We start from the raw sequence: 12,647 nt of genomic DNA, 5'->3' as shown, positions 1-12,647 counted from the left end.
CCCCCCTAAGAGAATAATCAGTAAACGAGGACGCTGTTTTCAAGCATTTTGTTTTAGAATGTTACTACTCCAGAACAGAAATTAAACCTCTCACTTTTGAAAGTCTGTATTCTTCAACAATAATAAATGAGGCCTGACTAAATTCAGACTTTTATATTGGTGATAAAACCAGGATAAATTTAAGCATTCATTTTAACTATGCAAAAACATTTTACTTATCTGGACTTATAATTATCATCCATATTAATAATGACATATCATTACCATAATGACATAATAACATATTAATAATGACAGACCTATCTCTCAAATATACGTAGGGAAAAAAACCTTTCAGAGAAATCTGAACGAATGGCTCCACTATATACACTGAGTTACTAAAATAAATGACTTGCCCCAATTTCTCCTACAATTCAAACATTGGTTTTTGGGTTTTTTGGGTTTTTTTTAACAAAATACAGTAACAGGGGCGACTGGGTGTCTCAGTTGGTTAAGCATCCAACTCGATTCCAGCTCAGGTCATGATCTCATGGTTCATGAGACAGAGCCCCGCATCAGGCTCTGCACTGACAGCCCAGAGCCTGCGTGAGATTCTCTCTCTCTCCATCCCTCTCCCTCTGCCCCTTCCCTGCACACTCGCTTGCTCTCTCAAAATAAACTTAAAAAAACAGAGTGACAAATCTCATGAGTTAAAATATATAGAAGATTATCCTGATCATGCAAAAGTTACAAAGCACATACAGCAAAGAAAATAAATCTGATTAACCCTTAAAAAAAACAGTATTCAAGGCTAACTTGTCAATCTGGTAAGAAGCATTTGGTATATGATTTTGTATGTCCCCAAAAAGTCGACCTATAAAAAAAGAGCTGCAAACTGTACTAAACGTTAAGCCTTTTCCAAAGAATATTAACGACGTGAAGCAAAACAAATGGGCAGCAAAGGAACAGGTAAAATACGAAGAAATCGACCAGCAGTCAGTGTTACAGTGGCCAGGCCCATTACCAGGAGACGGTAACACCACTTCCCTCCTGCCTTCACAGTGTCACTGTCCCCGCTCAAACGTTCCTACCACTGCACCTTCCTCGGAGGCCCCCAGACCGCTCTGCGTCCCTCTTCCCAACGAGGCCCCAGCAGCCCTCAGAGGTCCTAAGTGCGGGGACGGCCATCGCCACGTGTGAGCCTCAGTCACCTGGACACATATTCACCTGGTCCTAGACTCACAGATAACGAGGGTCCTAACTGTCTCAGGGCGAGCCCTCCACATTTGGTTGATTGTACACGAAGCCCTCATGAAAACAAGCAGCTCTGGCGCAGCGGCCACCGCGGGGGGGGGGGGGGGGGGGGGCCCCCCCCCCCCCCCCCCCCGCCCGCGGGCGCCGCGGGGGGGGGGGGGGGCGGGGCCCCCCCCCGCAGCTTCCCCCGCCCTCCCCTCCCTGGCAGCAGACAGCGCTCCCTGCGGTGACACGGGGTGAAGATGGCTAGAAGGCCCTCACCCAGGCAGCTCGGGAAAACGATCCCCCTCCCACCCCCGCCACTACCCAAGTGCAGTCAAACTAACGTTGTCAGGTGTCCCGCGTTCCACCGAAAGCCACAACAGAACTCATTTACACAGAATGTTTCCTCAATACCACAAAGTTCTGCAGTACTTTAAGGTGGAAGCCACAGAGGCTGAAGCCCGAACGCCTGAGGACTCTTAAGAACGAAACTGATAAGCACTGGCCACAACAAAGCCACCTCCCGAAACTTGTCGTCTTAAGTAGTGTTGTGTTCCCAGCATTGTGCTGGGGGTACTCGACGGGTTTGGTACTTGCTGAATGAATGAAGCACCGTAGGTCATTCCCTCAAATGCTTAAGTATCTGCAGGGGATTATCTCATTTCTATTTTTACTGGAAAAAAAAAATGTTTATGCTTCAGCCAACTTCTACGTTCATCTGCTTGTTGGTAAACGACGATGATACTGCATGTTATCAGCATTTGCCTTAATCGTCTGCAGCTTTTACTAGTTTTACTAATTGGAAAAGATTCATTCAATCTCAGGGCGTAGAAATAATTACAAACACGAAAAATGCAGGACGACTTAGTCTTTAGCTGTTGGTAATACAGTACAACCGGGGGGAAAAATTCATCATACCTTTTGCTGCGGTGGATGCCAATTTAAAAATACAATCCGTGGACACACACTTAAGTAGGTGCTACTTCAAACACCCTTCAAAACACATGTCTACATTTAACACTCTTTACTGAGATGGCTTCTGCTACTCATTTTTTGGGCAACAAATACAGGGCACATGGTTGTAGGGAGGAGACTCAACTTTTCCCTCCCAGCTGATCTTTCATAAGTACCATGCATTATTATAAATACTTTAATGGCTCAAATTATGTTTTCAACTTCCCCAACAATCAACATGTTGCCAAAGTTTCTCAACTAATACAGACAAAGCATTTTTTCTCTTGTAAAACAGTAAAAACAAAGAAATTGTCGGTAATGCGACTCAAATCACAGGACACTTTTTAAAGGAAAACAGGTGATCACTGAGGGAAAGTCAATTTCATAATAAGATTTATTTACATACCAGCACAGAATATCCCTGGAACTTCACTCCTGACTATTATGGTCCGTACTTTCTTATCAGATTTCAAAGCATCCACAGCTTTTGAGAGCTAAACAGATACAGGGAGGGCATGGAGAAACAAAGAGGAAAAATCACTTTCAGGTTGACGTCAACACTGCATCTTAATATTAGAAGCAGACAGTTTAATGTTTACACTCACCATTTTTACCAGATTTTTACTGAATGAGTTTTTGGCATAAGCTCTGTTTATTCCAAGCACCACAATTCCTAGTCAAGAAAAAAAGGCACACCGGAGTTAGTGAACTCGCAGGGCACAGACTCCCACACACACAGCTAGTGGACTTGGGACTTAGGAAATGTGCCCCTTCCTTGAGGGTCACGCCAAGAGCTTCGTCCTGATTTTTGTGTTTACCCTCCTTTTCAAGATAAGCACATTTTTGGGGCGCCTGGGTGGCGCAGTCGGTTAAGCGTCCGACTTCAGCCAGGTCACGATCTCGCGGTCCATGAGTTCGAGCCCCGCGTCAGGCTCTGGGCTGATGGCTCGGAGCCTGGAGCCTGTTTCCGATTCTGTGTCTCCCTCTCTCTCTGCCCCTCCCCTGTTCATGCTCTGTCTCTCTCTGTCCCAAAAATAAATAAATGTTGAAAAAAAAATTTAAAAAAAAAAAAAGATAAGCACATTTTTGAAGACTGTGGTAGATGTACGTAACCTGTAAAATCAGTCTAGTAATCAATGCCCACCTCTTCTGCCTGTTAGAGGAGAACTTTACAACATCGTGATGCTTTCAATTCATCCCTTCCTAAGCACCACCAAGATAATCCGCACATTGTACTAAATTCGCTCATGGGTGAGAAGAATCCTCCACTACAGAACACTGTCTAAAATATGGTTTCATCACCTTCAAGTACATGCAGAAGAAACAGCTGACAAACCCTTATCACAGGCAAGCCCTGCAGATCAGCTTTTCGGCTCGTCAGTATCTTCACTCACGCTGTCTGTCATCCTGTCCTCAGTATCTCCATCCCAGGTTTCTCTCCTGACTCTGTCCCCCACACTCAACCTGAAGGCGCGTCCACTTAAGCAGAGTTCACTCCCCAGGAAGTTGCGCTCTCCCTCCTGAGGTTCCTGACTCAGACCAGCCTCCCATTCCAACTGCTTCAGTCTGATCAATTTCCCAAGAACAATTATGCATAGAATCCACCCCCTGCTTAAAATCCTTTATTTAGTTGCTTCCGAAACATTTGCGTTCAGAGCCCTACAGAGCCTGTACTTGACCTTACCTGTCCCCTGAGTGAGCACAAAGGTTCCCTGTGTAACAGGAATGCCTTCCACCTCTTTGGGGGCGGGGAGGGGGGGGGTATGACCCTTATTTGTTACTAAGTTACACTGAAGACAGCAACATGTACACACGTCTTCTCTATGCAAGACACTGTGCAAACCTACTTTGCAAAGAAAGTACAAAGATAAACTTCACTCACAGAATAAATTTTCAAGAATTCCAAATGCTCTCAGCATGGAGAAAATCAGAAAGAACCTGGATGTGGGGCAGGCTCTGCATTAAACCCCAGACTGACCTCGGGTAGGCCCCCCACTCACGGACAAGAGCCGTCACTGAGCACTTGCTGACACTGTTCCCAGGGCCTTATGTTTATCGAGTCACGTGATGCCCACATAACCCAAGAGGTGGACACTACTTTCATCCTAGTGGAGAGAAGGAAGAAACTGAGCCTCGGGGAAGCTAGACTGCCAACCACCTCCACAGCTGAATGAAGGACGCGGCTACAGCGTTCAAGCTTCCGCTTCCTCACGAACAAAACCCACTGGGTAAGACTAGACGCGTCATTTATTCAGCTGTGTCGAATACACATTACGGTGCTCAGCCCTCAGGGAACTTGAGTCTAGGAAGGACGACAAACGATAAAAAACATACAATTCGAAATGCTTTACATGCTGTAAATGGTGCTCCAGTAACTCGTAACCAGAACCGTTAAGATACGGGGGCTGCAGTCCAGCCAAGAGAGAACAGGTGTAGCTGAGGTCAACAGAGTGAGGACAGGAAGCAAGAGGGTTCAAGAAGTAGAATTTCAGGGAGTTAGTGATTGACCGGACTGAGAACTGACCACACCGGAACGTGTTAGGAGCGTCTACGAGGTTTTCACTTCAGCTGTTGGATGACAGATGACATTTCAAGACAGAACCATAAAAAAACAAGAACCAAGGTGAGGGTGGAAAGGGCGAGAGTTCACGAATTTGGTTTTGAATTCAAGTGACTCTGACGTGCCTTTGAGATATCCACATAGGTATCAACTCTAAGGGTACACAGAGGCTAAGAACGCAGGCTCTGAGGTCTGGTTGCTAGCGCTGAACTCCCAGGCCAATGCTTACTAGCTGTGTGACCTTGGGCAAGTTACTTAACTAACCCCCCAACCTTCAGTTTCTTACTCTGTTGAGATACTAATGGTTCCCAACTCTGTGGGACTGGTGTGAGTGAGGATCAGTGATAAAACAGACGTAACGTTTACAACGTAAGCGTTCAATGATTATTGTTCCTCCTAACACGCTTTGATGCAGTAGAGTATTACCATGATCTGTTGATATGGAAGCTTCTAGAAAATGTATTTCCATACAGAAATAAAGAGTGGTGTGCTACGGCTTTGGTCATGGTTGATATTGGATATAAATGAGATCGGAGAGTATCTTCTGCTGGTGCTGATCTACATAAATGGGTCACACATATTTCCTTTATCTTCTTAATTCAGCCATAAAGAACTTTATCAAGATATTCTTTTTAATGAATAACATTCTGTGAAATGAATTTCCATTAGTTTCATTTGATGAGCATTTAAACTGTTCCTGAATTTTCCTTAAAAAAAGAAAAGCTATAAAATAAAACAAACCATTCCGAAACTGTCCTAAGTCCTACAATCCTGAATTTTCCTAAATCCTACAATGCTGCAATAAACATTCTTCAAGGTTTCCTTTCCACAGGTGTATAAGTATTTCTGACAAGTATCAGGAAGTAGAAAGTCTAGGTGTACATTCTTAATTTTAACAGATACTCCTAAAAAATATCGTCCCTATTAACTGCCTGGCCAAAGCACTAATACCAGTTTGTTCACAACAGCAGACCTCAATGGGATGAAAAACCTCTTAGAAGACATTTGGAAAATGTAAAGGAGCATCTTGAAACTGTGACCAGGTGGAATCCAGGGTTGGCAGGGCCTGAAGTTTATAAAATTTAAGGAGCCCCTGTAAGTAAAAGAATACAAAATTACACACACGGAATTAGGGACAGATGTAAATATTGAAACCTTCAGAATTTTAAAAACTTGAGAAATAGTACATTTTCTTTCCAATTACATATCTGAACTACACAAGGTCACGTCCTTCCCTCTGTATATGAATTTTTGTACATATCAATAATTTGAAAAAGTATACAAAACCAATCAAATGGAATTGGAAAGAGGAAAATGGAATTGGAATTAACCCCAAAGAGTCAAAACAATCTTGAAAAAGAAAAACTAAGTTTGAAGTCTTAGTTGAAGGACTTAATCAGAACACTTCCTAATTTCAAAACTTACTACAAAGCTACAGAAAAAAACCAAAACAAAACCAAAAACAAAAACACCAGTGTGCTACTGGCGTGAGAACAGACATACAGACCAACGGAATTGAACCGAGTCCACAAATAAACACCTACGCTTATGGTCACCTGGCTTGTGGAAAAGGCAATGCTAAAAGAACAGTCTTTTCAACAAATAGCAGTGGGACAACTAGGTATTAGCCCGCAAAAGAATGAAATTGGACCCTGTCCTTACACCACGTGTAAAAATTATCTCAAAACAGATCTGAGACATAGTGTGAGAGCTAAAACTGTGACTCTCTCAGAAGGAAACACAGTTCCACATCTTCAGGACCTTGGGCCAGGCAACAGTGTCTTAAATAGGACAACAAAACCACAAGCAACAGAACAGATAAATCATAATTCATCAAAACTATCAAGAAACAGTGAAAAAAACAACAACGCACAGAATAGAAAATATTGGCAGATCACACATCTGACACGGGGTTAACATCCAGATTATAAAACAATTTTTACTACCCACCACAAAAAGATAAACGAATGGGCAAAAGGTTTAAATGAGGATTTCTAAGGGAGATACACAAACGCCCAACAAGCAACATCATTTGTCATTAGGGAAAAGCAAATCAAAACCACAACGAGGCATCGCTTCACCGCCAGCAGGTCGGCCACGATGGAAAACCGTGGAAACAAGTGCTGGCGAGGGTGTGGGGAAACAGGACCCCTGGGGCACTGCTGGTGACACCTGAAAATGGTGCAGCTGCTGTGGGAAACCGCGTGGCAGATCCTCCAAAAACGACACACGGCCCGTTGATTCTACTCCTAGGTATCCACCCAAGAGAAAGGAGCATGTATGTTCAAACAAATGGCTATACACTGGTGTTCAGCAGCATTCTTCACATCTAAAAAGTAGAAACAAAATGTGGCATGTCCATTCGATGGACTAAAAAATAAGAACAGTGGATAAGATTACCATTCACAGCAAGAATGCAAGAAATGGTTACTGTCTTGAAAACAAAGAGGTGGCACCCTCCCACAGTGCTTTTATTGTTTAATTTTACCACCATGTGCATATATTTTTACTTTAGAAGTTTTGTAAACTTCAATAATTTAGCTATTGTTACTAAACAGGACATGTAATTACAGGACATGTAATACACAAAGTACTGAAAACCAGTGACAGAAAGAATATCTCCGATAAACCACATACAAACCTAGCTCCTTCCAAATATACCATTAAAAAGTGAAAAAAATGGTGGCACCTGGGTGGCTCCGCCGGTTAAGCGTCCGACTTCAGCTCAGGTCATGATCTCACGGTTCCTGAGTTCCAGCCCGGCATCGGGCTCTGTGCTGACAGCTCAGAGCCAGAAGCCTGCTTCAGATTCTGTGTCTCCCTCTCTCTCTCTGCCCCTCCCCTGCACACTCTCTCTTTTTCTTTCTCTCTCTCTCAGAAATAAAACATTTTTTTCAGTGAAAAAAAACAATTTTTTTACGAATCATTTATCTGATAAGGGACGTGTATCCATAATATATTAAAAACTCTTACAATTCAACAATAAAAAGACAAACAACCCAGATTTAAAAAAAAAAAAAATGGGCAAAGATTTGAGATGCTTCTGTAAAGAAGATACACACGTGGCCAAAAAACACATGAAAAGATATGCAACATCATGCGCCATTAGGGAACTCCAAAACAAAGCCACAAGGAAATATCACTTCCAATGCACCAGGAGGACTACAATCAAAAAGCACAATGACCACAAGTATTGACCAGGATGTACAGAAAGGGGAGTCCTGAGGCCTTGCTGGTGAGAATGCGAAATGCCGCAGCCACGCTGGAAAAGTCTGCTAGTTCATCCATATGCTAATCACGGAATTACCAGAGAACCCAGCAATTCCACCTTATGGAAATGAAACGTCCACAAAACTGTACATGAATTTTCTAAGCAACGTTGTCCACAATACCCCAAAAGTGGAAACAACCGAAATGTGTATGAATGATGAATAAACAAATTGTGGTCTGATCTACCCAAAAAATGGAATGTCATCGAACCATAAAAAGAGATGCGGTACTGATACGTGCTACCGCAGGGATGCACCTTGAAAACAGAATGCTCAGTGGAAAAATCCACAAAAAACCATAAATTATTTCCTCATATGAAATGTCCAACATACACAAAGCTACTGAGAGAGAAAATAGACAAATGGGTCCTATTCTGGGGGGAGACAGGGTATGAGAATGGAGAGTGGTGGCTAAAGAAAACAGGGCTTCTCTCTGGACTGATAAAAATGTTGCAAAATTGGATTGTGGGGATGTTTGCACAACTCTCTACACACACTGAAATTAACTGTACACTCTGAATTTTGTGGTATGGAACTATGGGTCAGTAAAGATTTAAAAATATACACATCTTAATATACGTGTTTACCAACATAATTCCCATGCCATAAAACGTATGAAAATATGTTGTTAAAAACATGAGAAAAATACATGACAGAAATCAATCTGCTGAAAATGAAAAGTAAGTAGATGTAGGAAGACCAGCCAGCCGACCCCAGCGACAGTCCGCCTGGGAGACGGTGCTGGCTCGGACAAGAGCCGTGTTGGTAAGGAAGCACGTGGAGGAAAGTGGAAAGGTTTCAAAGACACTCAGGAAGTCTTGATAACCTGGATACGAACGGTAAGCAAGGAGCAGGCATCAAGGATGCCTTGCATGACACAGTTGCTTATTTGTTCTATTTCTGCCAGAAGTTTTTCCAACGCGGTTCACAAAGATGATCTCTGAAATGGGTCACAATGGGGGCCCCTGGGTGGCTCAGTCGGTTAAGCATCCGACTTGGGCTCAGGTCATGGTCTTACTGTTCTTGTGTCCAAGCCCCGCATGGAGCTCTGTGCTGACAGCTCAGAGCCTGGAGCCTGCTGCGGATTCTGTGTGTCCCTCTCTCTCTGCCCCTCCCCTGCTCCCGCTGTCTGTCTCTGTCTCTGTCTCTCTCTCTCTCTCTCAAAAATAAACATAAAAAAAAAAAACTTGAAATGGGTCACAATTATGAGTAGAAGCTTGCCAGACTGGGAGAAGTTTAGAAAGGGGAAGAGAGAAGTCATTTCATTCCAGGAGGTGCATGCAAAAGCAGAAAGAAAAGAGCAGGAAAAGTCAAAGCTTAGACGCAGCTAAAGGCAGACTGGAGAGGAGCCTGCAGGCAACTGGGAGCCACTAGAAGTCTCTAATGGAGCAGAGCAGTCATCCTTGGCCTAGAAAACAGGAACCCCAGGCACCAGTGTGAACAATAAACTGGGAAGGAGAATGACTGGCAGGAGCCGGCCTAAGGAGATGCCTTCGTAGACCAGGGCGAGGACTGATGTTCTAGAACTCCTGGTGCCCCGGACAACAGTACAAGAAATCACTGCTAAGGAAACGTGATGATATAACCGCGCTCCCCCAACAAACATAGAACCCAGACAGCAGAGGAGTGCTAATATAGCTCACATATTCTGCACTCACTCCCCGCCACCGGCCTCAAGAGGGCAAAGGACAATTTGCGGCTCCTCGTGTGAGAGGCTGCTGAGAGCCTCCAAGAGAAGCAAAGGCATCGGGAGACTCCTCGACCTGAGGATTCCTTGACCTCATGTTTTTCTTTGCACTGCTTATTGCTGGTTCACCAGTAAAGCACAGCATTTATCATGTTAGCCAAGCCTGAGTGGTCATCCCTGCCAACTTTCAAAGGAAGCGGGGTCCATTTTCTTAAGAAGCCATGATTTCCTAATAGTGGATCTTTACACTTTGGGTAACTGTAAACATCTGAATTTCTTGAATTGTCTCATATGCTTTGATTTCTTCTCCTTAATCCAATTGATCCTAACTTAAGGACTTTCCAGTCACTTTGTGAAAGTTTACTTTCAACTTGCATTCATTTAAGTCATATATGATGAAGTTTTGGGGTGATGGGGGTTTGTGGAGTCCAGAGATGACAGCCAAGAAAGAATTCTTGAAGACATCTTTGGTGCAAAAAGGTGATTTTATTAAAGCATGGGGACAGAACCCATGGGCAGAAAGAGCTGCACTGGGGTCCTGATGGGTAACTCATTATACACCCTCAGGTTGGGAGGGGGTCAGGGATAGAGTAAGTCTCTTAAAGAATTTTGGAAGCGAGGTTTCCAGGACCTTGAGGGGCTAGCTGTTGCTAGGGAAACGCCATTTATTACTATTCAATAAAACCTCAGTCATGAGACCTTTCGGTCATGAGACCTATGTGGGGCGGGGGGTATAGGCTGGGAGTATGATTGCCAGCATACATCTTGGGGCAGTTGAGATAAAGGAAGTAGACTTACAGGATCCCCGAGGTTGGGATAATGTTAAGCTAAGGTTCTCTTTTGCCCCTAGCAAAGGGTAGAGGGAGGTCACTCTGCTGGTCTCAAGGACTTGTCAATGGGCCATAGGCAGTAGGGGGATTTCATTTTTCATTTGCCTTAGTTTCCCACATCACCATGGCAAGCACTTAAACCCCTTCCCTTCGTTGTTGGGTAGCTGGGAGTGTCCAAGGAGTATCACACAGATCCCACCCGGGGTGGGGACAGGGGGGTGCTACCTTGGGCTTTGCCCCTCCGTCTGCCTCATGCTCCCCCATCACACAGACGATACAGAACTGGGCACACCTTACTGGCGGAACGGACAACCTCTGTATCTAATGTACTGCAGGTACACCTAACATAACTGAAATGCCAGTAAGACCCAAAAACTTACCCAAAAACGCTCTAATCGTCCCAGCCCCGATCTACTTTCCAGCCGAATTTCTCAATATTCTGCCTGTCCTTACACTACAGCCCCACGTGCCCTACCTTATTTCCCCCCAAAAAAGCACAACACGTTCAATTCCATGTGTTTGAACGTGCTCTGGTCGCTGGAGTAAGAAACAACAAATGAAATAACTCATCATACTCCACCATGAGCATCCACTGTGAGCTAGACACTTAGTAGGCAATCTGTATTAGCATCCTAATCTAATCTTCGCAGCCACCATACAACGTTGGTTATTATTTTTCCTATTATAAGCACATGAAAGTTGAGGCACAGAGAGAGTTTGCCTAAGAACCCGCACTACTCCCAAATTCTATTGCCTAGTAAGGAATGGCTGGGAACCCAGTTCATCTGAAAAACCCTAACTCGATGCTCAGAATCCCCCCTGCCAAGTCCTCCAATCCCCAAACATTACTGATCACAAGCCTCCTGGGGGTATTCCAGCCCTTCAGCTCTCCCCAAATTCAAAGTCGGCAAAGCCTTTGGGTCAGCAGTATCTCCCTCACTCTGCTGGAAGATACTAACAGCAATCATGACTTAACTCCTTTTGCACGTCTGCTTAACAGATGATAGGTGCTCGATAACTACACGTCGAAATAAATGACTGGTCCTCTGGCAAGCCGCTATTCCACCTTTCGCGACCCAAGTGGGGAAGGGAAAGGAACCGAGCTCAGGCAGACAGTTCCGTCCTTCCCAGCCCTTCCCCGCCCCCCCCCCCCCCCCGGTATTGTATGGCCAATGCATCTGTCCACTCCGCCGCAGGTAGCTCAAGGGCAAGACCAGTTACCACCCACAACTGGGTCCCCAGGGCTTAGCGCGGTACCCGGAACACAAAAACATGCCCGAAAATTGTTTAAGGGAATCGGAATCCAGTCCCCCAAACTAACTTTCTAAAACAAACTAGGGGAGAAACCGCTGCGGCTGAACAGCTCTACACGTGAGATTCTTCAGAATGAAGTGCATTCTCACTGCAGCTCCTGAAACTCTCCCCGCCCCCCACCCCCCGCCACCACCTCCACCCCCGATATCTGAGTTGACAGATTACACAGCCAGCACAAAACCTGGAAGCAAATATCACACACCCGGTTTATTGACCTTGGCTCGTCTAGAGATGAGGGCGCAAGCTGCATTTCTGTCTTCGGCGCTGAGTGGGGCCACTTTTACAGGTAAGCTGCTCCGTAGCACACCTTTAGGCACTGAAAGCACTACCTGGGTGCAAAGCTGGGGTGGGGGAGGGGAGGGGTCTCGACCGGGGCCGCGCAACAGACGCTGACGTCAGCCCGGACGCTTGACCTTGCGACCCCTTCCCAGGACCCGCGGCCGCCAGCGCCGCGCCCCTCACCTCGGTTCTCCTCCTCCAGGTACCGCACCCGCAGCTCGTCCTCCGTCTTCACCTCAGAGCTGTAGCCCCTCCGCGGGGCTGAGCCCCCGGCCACGGGCGCCCAGCCCCGGGCCCACATCGCTGGGCCGACCCGCGGGCCCGTCAAGGAGCCGGGCAGCCTCCACCCGGGGCCGAGCCGCGCACAGCAAGCGGCCACCAAGCGAGCGCGGCCGGCCTGCAAGGCGCCCAAGGCCCCAGGCGCCGCCGCCGCCGCCGCCGCCGCCGCCATCTTGTATGTTTACGGCGTGGGCCCACCGGGGGCTCAGCCCCGCGGATTTTTTTTTTTTTTTTTTTTTTTTTTTTTTTTTTTTTTTTTT

The 12,647-nt window shown here is 45.6% G+C and overlaps 1 protein-coding gene across 8 annotated transcripts in view; it reads right to left on the bottom strand.

Moving 5' to 3' along the window:
* AUH (AU RNA binding methylglutaconyl-CoA hydratase) overlaps positions 1 to 12,593 on the bottom strand; it is a 327,291-nt gene extending 314,698 nt beyond the window's left edge. For 6 of the 8 annotated variants that reach the window (XM_040449515.1, XM_040449516.1, XM_040449518.1 and 3 more), the window contains exons 1-3: positions 12,292 to 12,593; positions 2,775 to 2,842; positions 2,576 to 2,663 (exon numbers count right to left, since the gene is read on the bottom strand). In XM_040449515.1, the coding sequence (XP_040305449.1) occupies positions 2,576 to 2,663; positions 2,775 to 2,842; positions 12,292 to 12,559 (424 nt within the window). In that variant the 5' untranslated portion in view covers positions 12,560 to 12,593. Of the gene's footprint in view, positions 1 to 2,575; positions 2,664 to 2,774; positions 2,843 to 12,031; positions 12,223 to 12,291 lie in introns of those variants that run through there. The other 2 variants (XM_040449523.1, XM_040449517.1) reach the window with 2 other exon arrangements.
* Positions 12,594 to 12,647: the final 54 nt, after the last annotated feature.

This window comes from Herpailurus yagouaroundi, unplaced genomic scaffold (genome assembly GCF_014898765.1).
Source record: "Herpailurus yagouaroundi ecotype Mexico unplaced genomic scaffold, PumYag 199, whole genome shotgun sequence".
Taxonomy (NCBI): Eukaryota; Metazoa; Chordata; class Mammalia; order Carnivora; family Felidae; genus Herpailurus; species Herpailurus yagouaroundi.
The sequence above is the reverse complement of the archived record's forward strand: the minus strand, read 5'-3'. Positions and strand labels throughout refer to the sequence as shown.